The sequence below is a fragment of the Truncatella angustata genome (assembly GCF_020726525.1).
Source record: "Truncatella angustata strain MPI-SDFR-AT-0073 chromosome Unknown BKA67scaffold_1, whole genome shotgun sequence".
Lineage (NCBI taxonomy): Eukaryota > Fungi > Ascomycota > Sordariomycetes > Amphisphaeriales > Sporocadaceae > Truncatella > Truncatella angustata.
Genome location: NW_025763381.1, coordinates 7,254,105 through 7,275,876, shown reverse-complemented (window position 1 = coordinate 7,275,876; position 21,772 = coordinate 7,254,105). Strand labels below are relative to the sequence as shown.

General features: G+C 51.0%; 5 protein-coding genes across 5 annotated transcripts; 2 read left to right on the top strand and 3 right to left on the bottom strand.

Moving 5' to 3' along the window:
- Window positions 1-989: 989 nt before the first annotated feature.
- Window positions 990-2,755, bottom strand: BKA67DRAFT_531192 (FACT complex subunit pob-3; the record flags this gene model as incomplete). Its single annotated transcript, XM_046099348.1, has 2 exons — window positions 990-2,643; window positions 2,745-2,755. 2 exons carry the CDS (start codon window positions 2,753-2,755, stop codon window positions 990-992), a joined length of 1,665 nt encoding a protein of 554 aa, XP_045965250.1.
- An 865-nt stretch (window positions 2,756-3,620) lies between these two features.
- On the top strand, window positions 3,621-6,652 carry BKA67DRAFT_550227 (uncharacterized protein). The gene is made up of 7 exons (XM_046101639.1): window positions 3,621-4,112; window positions 4,196-4,284; window positions 4,378-4,520; window positions 4,585-5,153; window positions 5,210-5,246; window positions 5,300-5,414; window positions 5,471-6,652. Exons 1-7 carry the CDS (start codon window positions 4,079-4,081, stop codon window positions 6,302-6,304), a joined length of 1,821 nt encoding a protein of 606 aa, XP_045965249.1. The 5' UTR covers window positions 3,621-4,078; the 3' UTR covers window positions 6,305-6,652.
- Window positions 6,653-6,857: 205 nt separating this feature from the next.
- On the bottom strand, window positions 6,858-10,116 carry BKA67DRAFT_511619 (plasma membrane H+-ATPase; the record flags this gene model as incomplete). The annotated part of the gene is made up of 4 exons (XM_046097413.1): window positions 6,858-9,221; window positions 9,272-9,495; window positions 9,548-9,858; window positions 9,923-10,116. 4 exons carry the CDS (start codon window positions 10,114-10,116, stop codon window positions 6,858-6,860), a joined length of 3,093 nt encoding a protein of 1,030 aa, XP_045965248.1.
- A 2,541-nt stretch (window positions 10,117-12,657) lies between these two features.
- On the top strand, window positions 12,658-14,681 carry BKA67DRAFT_510339 (P-loop containing nucleoside triphosphate hydrolase protein; the record flags this gene model as incomplete). The annotated part of the gene is made up of 3 exons (XM_046097318.1): window positions 12,658-13,533; window positions 13,587-13,908; window positions 14,083-14,681. 3 exons carry the CDS (start codon window positions 12,658-12,660, stop codon window positions 14,679-14,681), a joined length of 1,797 nt encoding a protein of 598 aa, XP_045965247.1.
- A 2,577-nt stretch (window positions 14,682-17,258) lies between these two features.
- BKA67DRAFT_75537 (condensin complex component SMC3) lies at window positions 17,259-20,456 on the bottom strand. The gene is made up of 2 exons (XM_046109415.1): window positions 20,303-20,456; window positions 17,259-20,228 (listed from the first exon to the last, which is right to left on the bottom strand). The coding sequence occupies exons 1-2, from the start codon at window positions 20,338-20,340 to the stop codon at window positions 17,357-17,359; spliced, it is 2,910 nt and encodes a 969-aa protein (XP_045965246.1). The 5' UTR covers window positions 20,341-20,456; the 3' UTR covers window positions 17,259-17,356.
- Between the last annotated feature and the right edge of the window lie 1,316 nt (window positions 20,457-21,772).

Sequence of the window (21,772 nt, the reverse complement as noted above, 5' to 3'; positions counted from 1 at the left end):
TTGATGAGAATTAAACAACCGACAGGAAACTTTTCGAACAATCCAGCAATTTACTCAGTTCACTTCGACTGACGTATTTCGAAGCTGCAACCACAAGTCACACGGACAACATCCTTTCCACACCACCAACTGTATACCACTCGGCTACAAATAAAAACGAAGTTTCGTTTTCTATGACCATTAAATAAGACAAACGATGATGAAAGACCTAGGGCAAGCGCTGGAAATTTTCGATCTCTCCAAAGTCTCCCTATGTTGACAAAGGTAATATTTAATATGTGTTGCTGGCTATCAGTTGGATAATGGGCGCTTCAGCATCAAGCCTATAAGATGGGAACAGGATCTTCGGTATCTTTTCGATATCTGTCTGATCTTTTGGACAAGGACTAACTCGACACATTCTATTCAAGGTCCAACGTGTTGGGTTTTCAAGTTTGTATAGCACGGCGTCAACAACAATGGTGACGGAGAACTATAATTTGCTTCCGGAGAAGGAAACCGAATATATCTACCCAAGAACAGGCAACTCCTAACACGAACAAGGAACGTGTTCTCGAGCATGATAACGTTACTCAGGACGGATGGGTCCTCGGATGCCGAGGTCGCAAGAGGGATTTAGACAGCTGGGGTTTAAACGCTTTGGTCAAGGGTAAAGATCTGGATGTGTTGACCAAGGAAATTCCATGAGGGCTGTGATATTGGTTGGCTTGGTTATGAAACCAGGTTTACTTTAGACCATGAGATAAATAGGAGAAGTTTCGAGAATTTGTCTCTGATAAAGAAATCAGAACATTGTCATTGATCAACCAAAACGCCATTGCCTCAAACGGTGGCTATTTTACTTCAAAAGATGCCGTGAAGTAGACTGCCACACGTATCCAGTCCTTTCGCAACTCAAGGACATGAAAAGTCCTCCCGCGATGTTGTGGATGAGTGGTATCTGTAAACATTTCCTATTATCCAGTAAGACCAGATTGGTCAGCTTCGCCTTAGTCATCAGCATCTGGCATCTCTTCGTCTTCGTCTTCGACACCACTCTCGCCGCTCCCTGACCCAGAGGATTCATGAGCTGAATCGTACTCCTCAGCAACATCAGATTCAGAGTCTGCCCGGAAGTCCTCGTCCACACTCTCCTCGTCCTCATCAGCAGAACCTCTATCAGCGCCTCCACGCACCACCTCCTCCTCGCTGTCGGACAGGGCCTCAGCACGCATGGCGGCCGCCAGAAGGTTAGACTCCTCCTCGATCTCGTTCTTGACTCTCAAGCCCTTGAGCTTGAAGAAGTCTTCAAGCGCCTTCAGGTCTTCACGGTTGATGTTGCTGAACGACGTTGCACCACCGCCGTTCTTCATGTGAACGGTTATGTCGAAAGTGGAAAGCGTTGATACAGCACCGCCCACTCTACTGAATGTGATGCTGGCAGTCTGATCATAGCTAATGTAGGTAGCGGGCTTGGGAACGAACATGAATGCCTTTTCAAGGCAATACAAAAATCCTTCGCTGGCCTTGATAAAGCACTTGATGCCAGTTTGTTGGCGGTGAGTTTGGAAGTCCTTCGCAGGAGAGACGATCTTCTTGTTCGCCAGGCCTTTGAAGCAATAAGTGATAACCTGGTGAATAGGCTGCTCGTAATGGGACTGTATCTTGTCCTTGTAACTGGCCTCGAGTTGGTCATCCGTCAAGTTCAGGTCGATGGTAATCTCCTCGTCCTTCTTGCATTGCATGACCAGGAAAGGATAGCGGGTCTGACCTTGGCGCAAGGGAGGATCCAGACCAATACACAGCATGCAATGTAGATCGTCGGGTTTGGGTAGGACCATGAACTTCTTGATGTGCTCGTACTGAATCTTGTAGTCGTAGGTTTTGCCACGTAGTCGGAAAGAGCTTTCGTACATGTCGATGTCGAAACGTCCTCTGGGCGTGAGATGCAGGACCTCAAGGAAGGTAGCGATGGCGTCACCAGCCGTCTCACCAATCTCGGCCTTCTCAATGAGCGTTTCGTAGAACAGGGTGGCGGCATTCTTCTCCTCTTCGCCTTCGGCATCGCTCCCGGCCTCCTCGCCTTCGGTTTCTTTGCGTGTGGTAACACCAGGGATGTAGAAGCGCATCTCAACCAGCTGGTCTCCACCAGCACCCGACTTCTTGCCCTTTCCACGTGCACCACCGAGATGTCCGTTGGTTCCTGTATCAGCTTCGTCGGAGGCAGCGAACTCGATGGCGACCTCATTTCGACCGGCCAAGTTGGTGTTTGAGATTTCCGAGTACGGTATCTCAAAATCTGGTTTGTTCTGGACGTTGAAGACGAGTTCCGCTTTCGTGAACTCGGTCTTGCCCCAATTCCATCCTCTCAACGCATGCTCCTTGGTCTCCAAGTTGATGCTGTACCAGTTCTTGAAGACCTTAGTTAGCCTCTGCAGATCATCCTCCTGGAAGCCATCCAGTTGAATGACTTCGGATGATCGCTTGAGGATCTTGACCTCGTATCCCTTGGCTGCGCGACTCCATTGACCACTTGCGATGTCGTTTCGTTCGAGGGTGAAGGTGTTGCCGCCGCCCGAGGGCTTCCAGCCAAGGCCGTTTTCGGAGAATCGACACTTGCCGCTCTCTTTGGAGAGGTCAAGGAAGATGTTGTCGAAGCTCTCTCTGTGCGCCATAGTCAGGATTCACTCAAGCTTGGACGGGGTGGCAGGCTACTCGGGGGGGAGGTACTGAAATCCTCGAAGAACTTGTACGGGTAAACTCACATTGCTGACATGGTGACTGCCTAGAGTGAGGGTGGAATAGGTGAATGACGGTGATGCGACGACGATTCAGCTTCGCCAGCAGCGGATTTTTACGGGTTGCACCAATGGAAGCTGCTTCTCACAGCTGGAAGGGAGGACAGGCTTGGGTATTTGAAGGACACTCTGTCGCAGGGCAGTGGCGCAAACAATTGGGCAAATATCAGGTATGAGATGGGAAGTATCCCAGCCCCGAGACGAGATGAAAAGTTGAGACCCGCTGCCTCGCGACTACCCGCTGCTAGGACGGGACGCGACTGCTGTTGCTGTAGGGGAGCTGTCTCGATAAGTTAGCTTTCGCGTTAAGTGAGTAACTTATGTAGTGGCACGTGATGATAAGCCCAACGTTACCCCAGCTGAATGGGGATTGGAATTGAGAGAGAATGGGGTTCGTTGTCTCTAATCCGTACATGCTGTAGGTGCATACACAGTACTGAAACCATGGCAGCTGCATGGCTAAAAGTGCTACAGTAGCAGGCAAGGATGAAGCTCCATCGATTGAAGTACCCTGAGCGCCTATCCCTAAGCGTTTGTCGCTGATCCGCCCCCCCTAGGTTGAGAGTATACTTATTACATGCGTTCAGTGTTGCGCACCTCAGGTTTTCAACGGGCGCGAACTGTCAATGGGGTCAGCCAGCTGAGACCAGAGGGGATCCTTTTCCTCAATGTCGAAAACGTTTCTGATTATATATGCAACTTGACTCATCATTCCCTCCCCCAAATAGATGTGCATTTGACTACATAGTAGCCTGGAAGCGTAAAATATGGAATGCGCAGCTGCACGTCATGCTCAATATTTATATTTAGGGGTTCACTCTACTTGGATAGGCTAGACCCTCAGTGATACTACCCCACTAGATTGCCCGCTGGGTCTTACCTGTAGTGCAGTCAAGCTGTCAAGCTTGTCAGAGACAAAGACAGAGAAAGAGAGAGAGAGAGAGAGGTGTTGCCGCTGCCGAATTGCCTGCCATCCTCCCCCATACCAGTAGTACTGCTGTAGCAATAGCCATAAGCAGACTGACGAGAAAGCACGACCTCGAGGCGCAGCTCAAGCGGCTCAAGTTTCAGGGTTGCGTTTCTGTTGCGTACTTTACTCCGTACACTACTTTTGGCATTCTTTCCCCCTGGGAAACTCCAGCGATTCAGCATCTACAAGTTCTTTCGGCTGTTCTTCTGGCGTCTGGCTGTCCTCTCCTGTCCTGTCCTGTCTTGTCTGTTTAATCATTGCTTGATATTCATCGTTTCCTGTATCATACCCGTACCGATACCCCAATAACCCCCCGATTCTGACAGCAATCATGGCTGGTCGCTTCGTGAGAGCCTCCAAATACCGTACGTAAATCGCTTCGAATAGCTTTTCTTCTCGCCGCGAGACACGGTTTCGATGCCAACGCAATTCTGACCCCCAATCGCAGGCCACGTCTTTGGCAAGCCGACAAAGAAGGAGTCATGCTACGACAACATTCGCATTAGTCGCAATGCCTGGGATACCAACCTGGTCAAGGTCAGAGCTCCTCCCGCGAACCCTTACCCTAACCTTGCCGCTCTTCCATGCGCCATTCCGTCTGACTTGACCGCTGACGACCTGATCGCATAGGCCAACCCCGAGTACATCTCCGTCAACTGGGAGGCGAGCGGTGGAGGTGCCTTTGCAGTCATCCCATTGAACGAGACGGGCAAGCTCCCCGACAATCTCCCTCTGTTTCGTGGCCATACCTCGGCCGTCCTCGATACCGACTGGTGCGCACGCGACCACAATATCTACCTTGCGTATAGGAATATGTCTATCTAACTCCCTTCAAAGGAACCCTTTCAACAACCACGTTATCGCGTCGGCTTCCGATGATGCCAAGGTCATGATTTGGGAGGTTCCCAATGCTTTCACCCTCTTCTCTGACGCTGAAGAGCCCGCCGATGTGTCCCCTGTCGCCAAGTTCACCGGCCACTCGAGAAAAGTTGGACAAGTCCTCTGGAACCCCGCTGCAGAGAACATCTTGGCCTCGGCCTCCGGCGACCTGACCATCAAGGTATGGGATGTATCAACTGGTCAAGCGGCGCTGTCTCTGAAGCACGCCGATATTGTCCAGTCGCTGTCTTGGAACGCCGCTGGTACCATGATGGTTACCACGGCTAGAGACAAGAAGCTGCGCGTATGGGATGTCCGACAGGAGAAGCCCGTCTCTGAGCACCAAGGCCACGAAGGTGCCAAGAACAGCCGAGCAGTCTGGCTGGGCGAGCACAACCGTATCGCCACCACAGGTTTCTCGAGAATGAGCGATCGCCAATTGGCACTTTGGGAGCCCGGCAACACCTCACCTATCGGCGGTTTCACTACCCTCGATAGCATCTCTGGTGTTTGCATGCCTTTCTGGGGTATGCCGCACCCCCTTCATCCTCGATTACTCGGAAGAATACTGACCATGGCGCAGACGATAGCTGTAGCTGCTTATACCTAGCTGGAAAGGGGTAAGTTGTCCCCCCCCTCTATGTTTATTTTCGCCACCCTAACATATTCGCAGTGATGGAAATATCCGCTACTTCGAGTATGAAAACGACAAGTTCGAGTTCTTGTCTGAGTACAAGTCCGCCGACCCTCAAAGGGGTATCGCTTTCTTGCCCAAGCGCGGTGTGAATGTGAGCAACTTTTTATCTAAGCTCGATAGCTACACATGAATATTAACGTGTGATAGGTGCATGAAAACGAGGTCATGAGAGCTTTCAAGACGGTCAACGACGCTTATATTGAGCCTATCTCTTTCACTGTCCCTCGTCGTGCTGAAACCTTCCAATCAGACATCTTCCCTCCCGCCACCGGTGGTAAACCTGGTCTCAGCGCTCAGGACTGGCTCTCTGGAAAATCCGCCCTTCCTCCCAAGATCGACTTTGAGAGCATCTACGAGGGAAATGCTCCCGTCGAGGTCCCATCCGACTACAAGCCTCCTGCTGCTACCCATGCGCCCGCTCCAGCACCCGTTGCCAAGCCCGCCCCCAAAAAGGAGCCTGAGCCCGCACCTGCTGCTGTGAGATCGCCTCCCCCAACCTTCAAGGACCAGAAACAGTCTATGGCTGCAGCCGCGTCCAAGTTCGAAGACGATGAGGAAGAGGAGGAGGATGATGGATCGAGCTTTGAGGAGATCTCAAAGCCCATTCAGCGAAGTTCCGTGCCCGCCGCTGCGCAGGCGCAAAGCAAGGCTCCGGCACCTACAAAGACTACTTCTGCGCCTGCCCCCAGAGCCGCGTCCCCTCCCATCAAGTCACCAACTTACGCATCTACGCCTGTCGCGGCACCAACTACATCAACTAAAGCAGCCCCTGACAATGCTTCAGGTGGAGTGGAGTCTAGCCTTGGTGAGATCAAGCAGCTCTTGGAGAAGCAGACCAAGATGATCTTGTCGCAAGGTCAGCAGATTATACAATTGACATCTGAGGTGGAAGGGTTGAAGAAGCGCGTGGGCTCTGGCTCGCCAGATCAGAGCGAGCGCATCAGGCAGCTAGAGCTGGAGATTGAGTCCCTCAAATCTTAGGTGCGATGTTTCTAAGCAGGAATCAATGCTTTTTCAGTTCCACTGTGGGCGGTTCAAGTCTTAGTATAGTAGTTTATCGAAAGACGAGATAGTCTGTGTATTGATGGACAGATGATCATGTTGATTGCAGGGGTGGGCTTTTTTTTTAATGTGTATCTTTAGGTTAGTCCGAAAAGGTGACCAAAAAGTTTAGAATTGCTGGATAATGGCGAGAATCGACAACTTTCTTGCGACCTCAAATACCTTTGTGCATATCTCAGGCTTGGGACCGCCATTGCGATAGTGGCTTAGCATCATAAAGAAATTGGCAGGCTTAACATGAAGAACGCCGCGCCCGAAATATCCAAGGCATCGCCACTACTCATATTGTGGAAGAGAGATTTTGAACAAAAAGAACTTGATTATTGTTTTCGTATCTTTACTCCAGACCTGGGTAATGACCGTAGTGGTATCATGTAGTGTAAAGTTGTTACAGCCATTGCATGTCTTCTAAAATCCATTTCCCCCTATTTTTACAACCTAGATTTTCCCCCCGTTTTTATGCCCTCGATCTCTACTCCTCCTCCTCGACGACCTGCTTCTGCGCAATGTAATACCTCTCGGAGCCCTTGTCGTCCTTCTCGTGCTCGAGGGCCACCTTGCTCAGGTGCGTCAGGATGTTCTCCATCATGGTGTCCTGGGCGCTCCTCTTCTTGCGGCCGAGGTTGTCGAGCTTGGACCAGCCCGTCAGCATGTAGTAGACGATGCCGATGACGATAACGACAGCGATAGAGTAGAGCCAGATGACGCAGATGGTGACGATGTCAGTAGCGCCGTCGGCGGACAGCTTGGACGAGATGGAGGCGGCCGTCTCGTGCGAGTTCCCGGGGCCGCCGCCGCTGAACCAGCCGAAGAGCGCAAAGAGCGAGGCCAGGATGTCGACGCCGAAGATGGCGCCCACGAGCTGCCACGCCGGCCGCGTCTCGAAGCCGCGCGTCACGAAGATGAGCCAGTTCTCGGTGAGGGCCACCTGGAGGAACAGGATCTCCTGGATGCCGCCATGGTTCTGGATGACGCCGCCGTCGGGGAGCCAGAGAGTGCCGCGCAGGATCCAGGTGCCGAGGGCCAGCAGAACTCCGAGGATGATGGAGATGATCCAGATCTTGGGCAGCTGCCACTCGACGGGCCGCTTCTCGTAGTGGGCGTTGTCGTACGCGACGGCGATGGTGGCGAGATCGGCGAACAGGGCGATGAAGACGATCAGGTCGGCGCGGATGGTCTCGTTGATGATCACCATGGAGGTGACGAGGTAGATCTCGAGATGCAGGCAGAGGGCGATACGGTACTGGATGTAGGCCTTCATGCGCTGGAAGATTTGGCGAGAGATCTTGATGGCGGACACGATGGTGCTGAGGCCGGGGGCGAGGAAGACGATATCGGCGGCGGCCTGGGCGGCTTCCGTAGAGCCTTCAACGGCAATACCACAGTCGGACTTCTTGAGCGAGGGTGCGTCATTGACACCATCACCTGTCATGGCTGTCAAGTGGCCCCTCTGCTGGAGCATCTCTACGACCTGATATTTGTGCTCGGGAAAGACTTCGGCGAAACCATCAGCTCTCTCACAGAGATCGTGAATCGAGGTGCCAACCATGTCAGAGTGGAGCAGCTTATCAGAGTTGTAGACCTTTGTGCCAAGAGCTAACATGCGGCAGGTTTCCTTGGCGATAGCAATGGCATCACCGGTCAACATCTTAACCTGGAGACCGAGTGCCTGAGCCTCAGCAATTGTCTGAGCGGTATCCGAACGGGGAGGGTCAAAGAGAGAAATCATGCCAAGCATCTCCCAAGGACCGTTCTCCTCCTGGACAGCGACAGCAAGCGAACGGAAACCACGGCGGGCTAGCTCAGAAGCCTTCTCGCGGAACAGAGCGGACTGCTCCTCGGTACAGTTGGTCAGAGCAAGCACAGCCTTGGGGGCACCCTTAGCGCAAGTGTAACGGACGCCCTGGTGGGTGCAAACGGCGGTGATACGCTTGGAGACGGGATCGAAGGGGGTAAATTTCTCAGTCTTCCAGCCTTCGCTGATGAGCTCCTTAGCCTTAGGGTAGCGCTTCAGAGTCAGGATGGTGATCTTGTCAATAGGGTCGAGATGCTTGATGTTGTGGGAAGAGGCAAGGGCCGCAACGGCCATCATCCAGTTGACGTCCACACCCTCCATAACAAACGGCTCGCGAACAGAGAGCTGGTTGGCAGTCAGAGTACCGGTCTTGTCGGAACAGAGAATGTCGACACCAGCAAGAGACTCAATGGCGGTAAGTTTCTGCACGATGGCCTTCTCCTTTGCCAAATACGCCGCGCCGACGGCTAATGTTGTGGTGGTGACGACCGGCAGACCGACGGGCACACCAATGATCAGAAGAATCAGAGCGTAGTGGAGCAGGGTCCGGGAGCTCTCTTGAGGAAGAGCAATGCGAAGGTTGCGGTAGAAGCCACCAATCCAGGCAATCAGAATCCAGAGGACGACAAGCACCAAGAGAGTCGTACCAATTGAGTTCATGATAGCCTTGAAGTGACCACTGTCCTTGGCACCCTGGACCAATGAGGCAGTCTTGCCTACGAACGAGGCCTGAGCACCAGAAGTGACGATACAGTAGGCCTTGCCTCTCTTGCAGCCGGTAGTGTAGTAGACAGTGTCAGTCATGTACTTGTCGACGGCGAGTGATTCACCAGTCATGGCAGACTGATCGACAGCAATGATGGCGTGGCCAATGTGAGGAGTGCCCTCCTCATCGTCCTCTTCAAACTTTTCACGGCGAGGAGAAGTGACATCCTGAGCATTAAGCTCGGCATTGTACTGGGCTTGTCCTTGAGGACCGGATTCGTAGTCGCAGACCAAACGAGCATCAGCGGCAACGACGTGTCCTTCCTCAATGATAAGCTGGGCTAGTTAGTATATAGTTCAGGATGACGGAGAAGTGAAATACGTACAATATCACCAGGAACAAGCTCTCTCGCGAGAATTTCCGTCTCTTGCCCATTTCGGACAACGAGTGCTTTCATAGCAATGTCACCCTTCAAACTGGCGACAACATCGGCAGCTTGCTTTTCTTGATACCAACCCACGACAGCGTTGAGCAGCAAGATACCAATGATGATACCGGCATCGAGCCAATCCTGAAGACCGAGAGCTAGAATAACAGCGACTTCCATAACTAGGAAAACTCGTTAGTTGCTGAATGTGAACGCATTTGAATGCAAACATACCATATAGAACGGGACCCTGGAAGAATCCGATGAACTTAAGCAACATGTTCTCCTTCTCGGTAGTCAACTCGTTCCAACCAGAGTGTTTGCGTCTCCGCTCCACTTCCATGGTGTTTAGTCCATCTCGAATATCGGTGGTCAGCCAGTCACTTGGCGTCTCAAAGCTGCTCAGTGTCGCGGAAGAATATCCAGCTTTGCCTCCTCTCCAAAACGCCCACCACGGACGTGGCTTGGCGTCTGCTTCGAAGTCTTCCTCTCCTGCTCCGTCTGTGGCGTGGGGGTCCCGGTAGGTGTCGACGTAGCGGACCAAACTACCCAATGTCAGCCGATGGTTCATTTGCTATCAAATTACTATGGAGTACTGGTTGAACTTACGCGGTGTACTCATCCAAGTACGGGTTGTCGCCATGGTTGTTACGTGGACCGGCCGGTTTGTCAACGTTGTTATTTCTCTGGGTTTCAGTCAAGAAGCTACCAGATTCCAAATCGGCATTGGCGGTCTCATCAATCGAAGGACCCAGGTATTCGGGCGCACCAGCACCCACACCGTCCTTGTGTTGCCTGAACATCTTCACCTTTTTAATATTAGGGGCCATTACACACGACCTGCGCTACAGACCAGCTGTGAAAGAAGAGAAAGAGAAAGAAAGCAGCGACGAAGCCGGGCCGCCTAGGAGACAAGAGAGGAGGACGGACGAGAGGTGAGAGGGAAGGAAAAGAATAAACCATAGTTCGAAGCTGAGTTTTCATATTACTTATAGAAAGCCATAGCTACCAGCGACAACGAAAGGCTAGATGCCGCCATGGCCAAGGGCTTGGCCGTTTCCTCTGAAGCAACTAGGAACTGTTAAAGTCTGCAGGGGAAGAGCTCCACCTCATCATGAATATTAGGATGGTTTTCAGTTGAATGCGAGGAGCTTCGAGAGCTTTTTGGTGCACTCGTGGGTTTTCATTCACGGCAAGGATACAACATGAGACGAGCTAGCCAATCAGAGAGATTGGGGTCCTATGTGCTTCTAGGGTAGTTCCGACATGATAATCACCGACGCGACCCGTCGATCAGTCTCAAGCGAACTATTCAGGTTACGCTGGATCTCTCAATAACGTGTCAAAAAAAGTCCCGCATATATGAAAATGCCTCAGTATGGACGAATGGGGCCGAAAGAAGGAAACAAAGAGGTCCGTGGGAGTCGTGAATTCCAGAGACACAAGACCCATATCATAGTTTCAGCACTCGTGGTATGAAACGAAGCCCATTGGGCGGCTTCAGGACAGCACGTGACCTTTTCGTACTTTTATGGGCTTGTCGCCATCTGCAAGGACCTATCAGAAACAGTAGATGGGAATTGATTATCCTGAAATGGACCCTTGAGTGTCCTTGTAGTACTCTGTATGGTACAAGACGCACTGGGGTCGCCAAGCTCGCCAAGTAAGATTTAATTGTGTCTGTTCTCGACGATCTCAACCAAAGAAATACTACCGCTAAATGAAAATAGATGCAGATCGACCATATCAGAAGCTGGTAAGATAGTCGACCTGAAAATAACGGCAGCACTGCCAAGTGCGTGTACGCGCCCAACTGTGACTGCACAATCATGGCCCTAGACTAGTAGTGACAAAAAGTAAACGCAGAGCAAGTGGAAGCAGGGCTTGAGAATACTGTACCAAGCCGCAAGTCAATCGATTGTCGAGACCGGGCGTGGAATTCGTGGCAGGGATTCAAGGTAACGCCAGAGTTGCCGCCGTTTTCACCAGCATGTCCTACGAGGCATTTTCAAGGTTGCAGGCCAACCATGGTAGTTGTGTCCGACTACGCCCGAGAGAAGGCTCAACCGAGACGGTCGAGAGTCATTGGAGGAAACACTAGACGGAGAAGAAACATTGCCTGTGCGCGCCGGTGCGGATGGATTATCTGAGTGCAAGGGAGGGTGTTGTATCGTTGTCGCTATGACCTCTCCCCAGCTAACCCATGCTGCCCAGCGCACGCCGGGGGCTGACCGAGATTGTTGAGCAACGGAACGAGATGGTAGACGAGGATTGTGAAGTCGCGGCAAAGATGGGATACCTGGTGGATCTTGAAATAAATTTGGCCGGGCTTGATGAAACGGGTAGAGGATCAAACGAGTGTGACCTCGGCGGCGATTTCTGACCTTGTCGCACCACGGGGAGAGTTAGCAGTATGCAGTGGACCCGAACGCGTCTGTGGCACTTTCCACAGCGGCGTTTGCCCTGTCTTGGGCTCCTTGGCCAAAACGAATGGTGAGTCGTAGAAGAAGCAGAAGCAGAAGTAGAACCGGATACGGACAATTGAAGGGACTGGTTGGCCTATAGCAATGTTTGCACACGGATCAAGCTTTCTGAAAAAGCACCGATCAACAGTACGGCCAAGTGCCAAGAGCATCACGGTAGTGCCAGTAACGTTTGGCCCTCGAGTTGATTCACTTGGCATCGGCAGTACACTCTGGGGAAGTGGGCAGGCAACCTGGGGGGTCCGTTGGACAGTAGGTAATCTGGGGATGGATGAGGAGCAACGTTCTGGAGATACTGTACTGGAGAGCTCGGGGTTAGATAGGCTCCAAAGCATAGGGCAGTGGCTCTTGCACGAGTGGGATCAATCAATCGACTTTGGCCAAGTGTAACATTTGTCTCCCGTCAAACAGCCAAACGTATACACGTTTCTGGCAAATGCAACAGCCATGGGGCGTCAGCTGCCTCTGTAAGCTGTAGCACATCTCAATGATCAAGATGGATAAAATACCGACAGGTTCCAAGGTGACCTAAGTTGTTGGAGCGCGAAGAATACTCCAAGTAAATCTGCTGTATGTGACACACTTTGAGCCCTTGCGTATTGCTGTGCTGTTGCCATGTCTCAAGCCGTTCTGGGACTAGACTAACCATAGTGTCATGTAGGGAAGGGACGTGGATGCGCTAACGCCCCACCTCAACTTGAGTTGCTTGCTGATAAGATAAGCAATAATTTTTGGGTTTGCTATCTCCTTCCAACTCACGATAGCACCGCACTGCCATTGTTGCACCCGCCGATTCCATACGCTTGACAACACAGCAGAGTGGAACAAAGCCCAGCACACATCACATTCCGTTCGCCCATCATGAAGAGAAAGTTGGATGTCAACGATGCCCCCAGCGAAGAGGTAGTCGAGACGGGGAAAACGGCGGCTGTCGAGCCCAGCTTCGCCGAGTTCAACCTTGATCCGCGCCTCCTCCAAGCCATCGCAACCCAGAAATACAAGACCCCTACCCCGATACAGCAAAAATGCATACCACTTGCCCTGGATGGCAAGGACATACTCGCAAAATCAAGGACCGGCTCGGGCAAGACCGCGGCGTACTGCCTGCCCATGATACAGTCTATTTTGAAGAAGAAGGCACAGAAATCCACACAAGCGACTGCATCGATCATCCTGGTCCCTACAAAAGAGCTCGTAGACCAGGTCTATACCGTCCTTGGAGATCTGACCACCTTCTGCTCCAAAGATGTTCAAATTGTCAAGTTGGACAAGGTCGCCGACACTGTTTCAAAGTCACTGCTGGCCAACTCTCCCGATATCCTTGTCGGCACTCCTGCCCAGATCTGGCACAACATCAAAAACTCATCTCTTACTGTTGAGCATCTTACCCACCTTGTCTTGGATGAGGCAGACCTTCTCCTTAGTTACGGCTATGAGGGCGATTTGCAAAGCATCTCGGGCCTGGCTCCCAAGGCCATCCAAACCATAGTCTTGAGCGCCACTTTGACCCCCGAGGTCGACACGCTGAAGGGCATGTTCTGCCGAGATCCTACCGTCGTAGACCTACAAGACGAGGCCGAGGATGACAAGTTATCCCAGTTCGTCGTCAAGTGTGCAGAGGATGAGAAATTCCTTCTCGCCTATGTCATGTACAAACTCCAGCTTATCAAGGGCAAGTCCATCATATTTGTCAGCAACGTGGACAGATGTTACAGATTGAAACTCTTCTTTGAACAGGTAAGACTCTGGCAAGGCGCTGTTTCCATGTCCCTGCTGACCCTTGCCTATAGTTCGGTATTAGAAGCTGTATTCTTAACAGCGAGCTCCCGGTTAACTCTAGGTTGCATGTTGTCTCTGAGTTCAACCGCAATGTGTACGATATCATCATTGCCTCCGACGAGAATGAAGTCATTGGCGATGAAGAAACACCAGACCAAGACAACGCCGATGCAAACGACGATGATGACGAGGTCGAGAGCAAGAAAGAGGCCGCCCCGCCAAAGAAAAAGAAGAGAAAGTCCCCCAAGGACACTGAATATGGAGTTTCTCGTGGTATAGATTTTCGAAACGTATCATGCGTCGTTAACTTTGATCTTCCTACCTCGTCAAGATGTACGTTCTCAAATTCCCTTTGCTATTCCGGGAAACCCCAGCCCGTAACTTTCTGCCACAGCCAGTGGGCTTTTGAGAGGTTAGACTGCTGGTCTTGGACACGTCCAGAACCCCGAACAATACTCCTTGTCGTGGGAAAATTTAGCTAACTGTGATTTCTTTTTCGTTAATCAGCTTATACACATCGCATTGGGCGAACCGCTCGAGCATCCCAAAGTGGCATGGCTCTGTCCTTCGTGATTCCTAAGGATCAGTATCGAAAACATATGCCGACCTCAGTCGAAACAGCCGAGAATGACGAGAAGGTCCTAGCCAAAATTGTAACACAGCAGCAGAAGAAGGGCAGGGAGGTAAAGCCATACAGCTTCGACATGAAGCAGGTCAATAACTTCCGATACCGCATGAACGATGCTCTGCGTGCGGTTACCAGCGTTGCTGTCCGTGAGGCTCGAGTGCGAGAGTTGAGACAAGAGCTTGCAAAGTCTGAGAAACTTAAGAGGTATTTCGAGGAGAAGCCACAAGAGCTGTCACATCTCGTACGACACGATACGGAAATGAGGACTGCAAGAACCCAGTCACATCTGAAGCAGGTGCCAGACTATCTTTTGCCGGAGGGGAAGAAGGCCATTACGGCGAATGACATTGGATTTGTGCCATTCAACAAGGATGGAAAGAAGAAAGGAAAGTCGTTCAAGGGTAAAGGCCGAAAAGTTGGTGGCCGCAGAGTCGATCCCTTGAAATCGTTCAGGGGGAGACCTAAGTCCAGGAAATGAGTAGCTACAATCAATAATATTTTATGGTCTTTTGTACCAATCTATGTCCCATGTTCCCTATCTTTCCTTCGTTCTATTCGTAGGCCCATAGGTCTTGATTACGATCAAATGTGACCGATCAGCGGCTCAAGACCTGATCAAGGTCCAAACCCCTTCTATTCTCGTTGTCGTGAAACTTTTTGGAGCGCCGAGCTAGCACAGACTTCGGCATCAGCATTATTCACAAGGCATTTTTCAATCAGTAAACATCGACTTGGACTGCTTCGGCCCAGGCTTTGCTCGTCAAGAACAAGTAGACAAAGCACTGATGATGACTCACGAGCTTCCTTGATCATACTCACACCAAGTCAAACACTCAACATCTCAAACTAAATACCACATCTTACTTTGATTTGGTGATGATGCCATTACTGGCGTCGTTGGCAGAACGGACAGTACAGAGACTATTATCTGCCCCCGCTATTCAAACTGGCGATCAAGTCTCGCGTGATTTGTTCGTTCTGTCATGAGCATTGTCGAGCACCTCTGTTCCCTGATTCCTCGATCTTGAAGGTACAAGAAAGATCATGGAAAAAATAGAGAGGAAATCAAGAGGGGGGTGTGGGAGGAAAAAGGGGGATAAACCATCATCAAAGTCAACCAGCGGTTTCGAACTCGAAACCTGCAAAAAAGAAGAGCGGCTGAGGGAGGACGGCTCAGCCAGGAGATAAGGATAATTCCTAGGTGAGCGGATAACCACTACACCACTGTGACCTGTGGTTTCGTGGATGTTAATGTGATCCTTTTTAATCAGGCTTATGTAGCCTTTGGTCAAGCAGGACAGTTTACTGTCCATCTCTGCAATATGCGGATGAGGCCGTGACTAGGTTTCGCTCCCCGGCGGTACGGCTGTGGCAGTGTTGAGAAGGTTTTCGGGGGCACACGATTTTGATGGAGTCTAACATGGCCGCCTCCTATTATCGGCCAGCTGCTGTTGTTATCAATTTGCATCATGTACCTTCGCAAGCTGGACAATGTATTGTCATATATGCCCGTGTGGAAGTAAGTGCGAGGGAATCCTCTATAAAGTGAAATAAGGTACTCGGGTAGATAGAAAAGTTGAGGGAATCCTCGAGGGAAAAAAAAAGCGTGCATCTCAGGGGATGGCCTTCACCTTTGCATAGACCCCTGGGCCACGAGGCGACCGTATATGAGCGTGTTTACCCGCAAGAGGGAGTTTCCTCCGTCATCTTGTCAAATCGCCCTCGGTCTTGCACAAGCAGGCTGCGTGTGTACACTAAATTTTGCTCATGAGAACACCCTCCTCTAATGTTAACCGTAGTAGAGAAAGGCTTGCGTGTCCGCACACTGTCTTGTTCCTCTTCTCTCCTTCACACTTTGCTGGATTTCGTCGGAGACCGCATTCTTGACCACAAAGGATTCCTCAGGATTCCAATTTTCAGCACCTTGCCTGTGAGACCTTGTTTCTCTGCCCGGACCTAGATATATCGGTCAGCATTGGCTTACTGCATGTTTTGCACTGGCCATGTGGGCTATGGGGAGGAAACAATCCGGTGGCATCCTCCATCAATTTGGACATGACACTGATGCTGAAGTCCGCAACGCTTTCTTGTCTTTCTCTTTTAATTTTTTTTTAATTTTTTTAATAATGATTACATCATACGGTAGCATCAAATCGTCAAGTGCACGCAATGTATTAGCTCAAAGTGATATCTCAGGTTCGCAACAAACGCGAACATCATACAAATCATGATACAGAAACTCAAGAACAGTGCAGCCAGAAAGCTCAATACAAGTTTGGTGACTTGGTAGTAAACGCCTAACCCCTTTCCGCACCCCTCCATTGACCATACAGCTTGCAATAATATTCTAGGTCTAACCCCCTTATCGCGGAGCTTGACCTTCTACGAAATCCAACGCCTGCTCGGTCGGCACACAATTGATATTGCTGTTCTTGTTCCTAAAAGTGACACCGTAGCACTTGTCTGCGACATGGACAATTTCAGGCCTGAAAGTGGTGCAGATGAACTGCGTGCCTGCCTCCTTAGAGATAGACTCTAGAAGTCCAGCGACGGCTGTTCGGTACTGAGCATCCAAATTGGCATCAACCTCATCGAATATGACCATAGGACTAGACTCTGTTTGTTGAAGGGCGAAGATCAAGCACAATGCGCACAAACCTAGTTTTAATGTTAGTCAAAATCATGAAAGGTGAGTCTCAACCTTACTCTTCTGGCCACCCGAGAGCTGCTGGATGCGCTGCTGCTCATCGAATTGTTTGGAGTTGAACGAAACGCTGATGCCAACACCTGTATAGTTCTCAACACTCCCACGTTGTTCCTCGTCAGTATCTTCAGGATCCATGCGGCGATCTGCCTTGCGTTGAATGACGAGACGACCGTGGCCTGCAGGCACAAGGCGCTCGAAAATAGTTGCAAACTCCTTGGACACTTGTTTGAAGGTACGCTCGATGGCCTCATCCTTGCGTTGATCCAGATGCTCAATTAGTTCCTTGATTGAGTCCTGTGACTGGTCGAGTTCCTTTCGTCTCTTGAGCAATTGATCTTGCTGGTTGGTGAAGCTATTGTACTGTTCAAAGGCCTTTTTGTTGACGTGTTTGTACTTCTTCAACGCATCATTGACCTTCTTGAGCCTTGAGGCAATCTTCGTATAGTTTAGTGTTGGATACTGATCATCATGTATGGCAGATGCAATGGACTTACGTTCTTCGACTCTAGTCTCTCATACTTCTCGAAAGCTTCTTCAGGCAACACGCCAAGGTCGCGGATATTCTTGGCGCACTCGGTCGCCCTAGTCGTGAGGAGCGCCTTCTTCTGTACGCTCTTCTCCAGTCTCTTCTGGTACTTCTGTATATCTTTTGCTAGCTCTTGCTGTTCGACGTCCTTGGCAGATTTTTGCTTCTCCAACTTGGCGATGTTGGATTCCGTGGTCTCGATTTCTTGCTCATTTTCTTTGATTCTTGCCTCAATTGAAGCAACAGCGTTTTGGGCCTTTTTGAGCTCACGTTGAGCTTCCTTCAGGTTTCCTCTACTACCGCCCGAGCTGGTCTCAAAACCTTGACTCGTCAACTGATCAAGCTTGAGCTGAAGATTAGATCGGAGCTCAACATCTAGTATCTGCTTACGGCCTTCCAGCTCGCGGCGGCCCCTGCTGATCTCCGTCCATTGCTTTTGTAGGTCCTGAACAGACTGGCCCAGGGTTTCCATTTGTTGCTCCTCGTCAGCTGTCAGGGCTTTCTTGAAATCAGAGGCCAGTTCGGCTTCGTGGGCCGCCAGCGTGTCGCTAAAATCCTTCATGTTCCTGTCAACAGCATCGCGACGCTTGATGGCGGCCTCGAGGCGGTCTTGCTCGCGGCTGATCTGGCTTGTCTTTGCGCTAAGCTCGACTCGAAGTGGGCCGTAACCATCGTCCATTTGACGAAGCTTTTGTTCACGTTTCCGGACCTCGCCTGTAGCATGGGTGACCTCTTGCTCCTTCTTCTCCATCTGCTTGCGGATGTTTTGGAACTCGTTCTGTAGCTGCTCATATTTGTTCCGCCACTCAGTAGCATTTTGCACGGCCTGAAGACGCGACTTGCGAGAGTCGATGAAACCACCAGTCATGGCACCTCGCTTGTTGGTCGTATCACCTTCTGGCGTAATAGCGTCACAGTTATGACTCCTGGCATACTGACCAGCGACCGTCAGGTTTGGGCATATGATTGTCCTTCCAAACACCTGCTGGAAAGCAGCATCGAACTCTGGGTTGTACTTGATCTTAGTTATGAGGGGGACAGCATCATTGGCTCGGGGCAAATTTGCTGGGCGCGAACGAAGCTTGCTCAAGGGCGCGAAAGTAACTCGCCCGCCACGAGTGCGTTGAAGAGCGTTCATAAAATATGTTGCCGTTTCCTCGCTGTCAACAACATAGTGGAAGAGACTCGCTCCAGCCACCTGCTCGACCGGGATACGGTATGCTTCGCTGACCTCCATCAACTCGGCTAACGTTCCATAGGCTCCAGGTATGTCGTTTTCTGCCTTGAGCCGCCTGATGGTCGCAAGACCACGAGACGTCTCACCATCCATGGTGTGGGAGAGCTCACGCTCAGCCTGGTCCTTCTCTCTGCGCGCATTTGAGAGAATCGTGTCCAGCTTGTCTTCTTCGCGTCGGAGCGATTTCCGCTCCTCTTGCAGTTTGTCAAGTGTGTCTTGCGCATCGGTTTTGTCATCTGCCAGTGATTTCCTGCTGTCGCCAAAGCCTTCGTTCTTGGCCCGCAAGTCAGCCACATCCTTTTCGAGTTGTTTGATGGAAGCCTCGATATTCTTGACCTCTTCTTCGGCGTCCAGACGGTTCGCCTTTTGCTGACTCAAGGTCATACTGAGATCATTAATCTCCTTTTTCAAATAGGCATCGCGCTCGCCCTTGTTCCTGAACTGGCTGCTCCGCGTCTGTTTTGTGAATAGTCGCTGTCTGCTAGCTTCGGCTGAATCCAGCTCCTGCTTGATCCTTGCCTCTTCCCTCTTTCTCTTCTCGTACTCAGGGAGGATCCTGGCCAGCTCGGTCTCTTTGGACGCAATGGCTTTTCTGACCTGATTCAGCTCGGCATCGTGTTGTTGCTTGGCTTGATCCTGAGCAGACATACTGTCGGAAAGACTCTTGACAGCCAGCTCGGCTTTAGCTCTTGCCTTTGCGCCATCCCTTCTGTCTTCATCCAACTGCCTGCGGTCGATGCGGAGCAGTTCCATTTGTTGCTGTAGCTTGTGTATCTCGGCATCGAGCTGAGCAATAACTTTCTCGCCGGCAGTGTAGGCCTCTCTGTTCTCGTCGGCATCCTCCATGCCGCCTTGCCTGGCATCATCGAGCTCTTCGAGAGCTTCCTGGACAGCAACCTGCTCTTTGTGGTAGTAGGCATACTCCAGACATCTGCGCTCGCGATCCTTGTCTTGGTAACCACGCAACTCTTCCTTCTCCTCCTCAAGCTCGGCCAGACGCTCTTTGATGTAGTCGAGCAACTCGTCAATCTTGCCACGCTTGTTGTCGGTATCGGTCATGATCTTCAGCGACTCAGCACGGCGAGCCTCGTATACTTGCGTACCGGCGACCTCTTTGAGCAGAGTCAGACGCTCGGATTCTCTCATGTTGGTGAGGGCGGTGACGCGGCCTTGTGGGACGATATAGTATGGGTTGGATTTGGAGAAACCAGCAGACTCCAGGAATTGGTTGACTTCTTTCAGAGTATTGACCTTCTTGTCAATGGAATACTCGTCCTTCTTAAGGCTGATGGTGCGCCGCAGGACGACCTCTTTGTGATCGGTAGGAAATCGGTTGTCGCTATTGTCGAAAATGATCTCGACGTATGCAGACATGACAGCTGAGCCGGAGCCCTCGTGGAGCAGAGCTTGGCGCTCCTCGCGACTGAGCTGGGTGTAGGCATCACTGAGGACGAACCGGATAGCCGCGAAGAAGTTACTTTTACCGGAGCCATTGCGACCGACGACAACGTTGGTGCCAGGGGAGAAGGGCTCAATGACCATTTGGTCCTTGTAGCTATGGCAAGTCAGCGAGGGGTGCAATGCGACGCGGCATGCGCGCGCGACAGGGACTCTGATGGACCGGCGTACCTCTTGAAGCCCTGGATGATGATCTGCTTGATATACATGATGCTGGCGGTGCTGCCAAACGGGCAGCTCGATTAAATCACAGTATCAGAATATCGGTCGCATGTACGTTTTTCAAGCAGAACCTCAGAGACCGTCGGTGATGCGACGCTGTTGCTGTCGCGTGGTAATCCAGTGAATGAACTGACTTGCAAGTGGGACTTGTGATACAAAATCACGAACAAACGCGTCCAAGTCGCGCGGGCTGAGCTGGGAATAGAGCGGGGAGGTTTTTTTATTTAGGTACGGATCCGTACGCCTTGCCCTTGGTAGCAGCCCAAAGCAAAGCACAGCTTCCATTTGAGGTCAGCTTGCGCCGTACGGAGTACAGATAAGTCATGTACTCCCGACTATCCAAAGCTTTGGTGGTGCACAGCCACAATGTCAATTGGCCTTGTCAGCTTGTTATTTAACCCCTGGGGCATGCTTGGGTTTAGTCTAGTCTAAAGGTTACCTGGGCAGATGTGGCTTCACAGTATAGGCACATATTGATTCTATATATATAATCACATTGTCCGCAACGCAACGACGAATCCATGCCTAAACACGCAATTTCGATCTGTTATCCAAGGAGCATATCGCACCTGGTTAATAGGTGATTGGCTGACAGTGCTTCAACTTCATAGATTCGGAATTATCCTTAATTTAGACTTGTAAACGCAACCAGATCTTTCTATACTGGGGGATAATTAATTACTACCTAAAAACTTGAATTCCGGTGCAGTCTGTGGCTGACTCCTGCGAAGAAGTGAGCGCAAGCTGTAATCACCTTTTGACCTCTTGTGCTGGGTAGTCTCAAGCTATGCTCTCGCTGAACCGCCGGGCGTGGTAACCCGCAATCGATAGATACACTTCAGAAAGCAACACGGACGAACCATACATCACGGTCCACTCTGTACATTGCGTTCCAGCTTCTGCGTTACTCCAACAATAGTAGAGCATAAGAACAATCATGTATGAAAGAGCTGCATCATTGCCTCTGAACCGCCGTGGCGTCGATGACGGTCCGGCCCTGAATTCCGTGGTCAAGTATTGCTCGTAGCCACACTGGCGTGGTATGGGCCACGGCAGCGCCAAGGGGCAAACATGAGAAAGGGGCCTTCTTTAGGAGGACGGTGGACACTTTAGAAGCAGCAGATAATACCCATTCGAAATTGCTTCTGTGATCAACGAATCTTATGTTGTGGGTTGCCAGCTTGAAGCCGATGAGGAATTTCGATATCCAGAAAGAGATCGACACGGTTGCATGACGAGGATCCAGGTTTGCTGTGCTCTGGCGCAACATTTGCTAGATGGATCCCTCGAATGCCGTGTAGGGGCGAAGGGTACCACCCAAGCAACCGTGCTTTCCCGTTCTGCCCGTGGTCCATACAATCCCTTTTTTCAATGGGCTTGGCATCAAAATGGGCTACTTGTATTGCCGGTACTCCGTAA

Coding starts and splice junctions, on each gene's coding strand:
- BKA67DRAFT_550227 (XM_046101639.1), top strand. CDS start 4,079: ATGGCTGGTCGCTTCGTGAGAGCCTCCAAATACC. Junction 4,285..4,377: donor GGGATACCAACCTGGTCAAG/GTCAGAGCTCCT, acceptor CTGATCGCATAG/GCCAACCCCGAGTACATCTC. Junction 5,247..5,299: donor TTATACCTAGCTGGAAAGGG/GTAAGTTGTCCC, acceptor ACATATTCGCAG/TGATGGAAATATCCGCTACT.
- BKA67DRAFT_75537 (XM_046109415.1), bottom strand. CDS start 20,340: ATGTATATCAAGCAGATCATCATCCAGGGCTTCAAGAG. Junction 20,229..20,302: donor ATCATCCAGGGCTTCAAGAG/GTACGCCGGTCC, acceptor GACTTGCCATAG/CTACAAGGACCAAATGGTCA.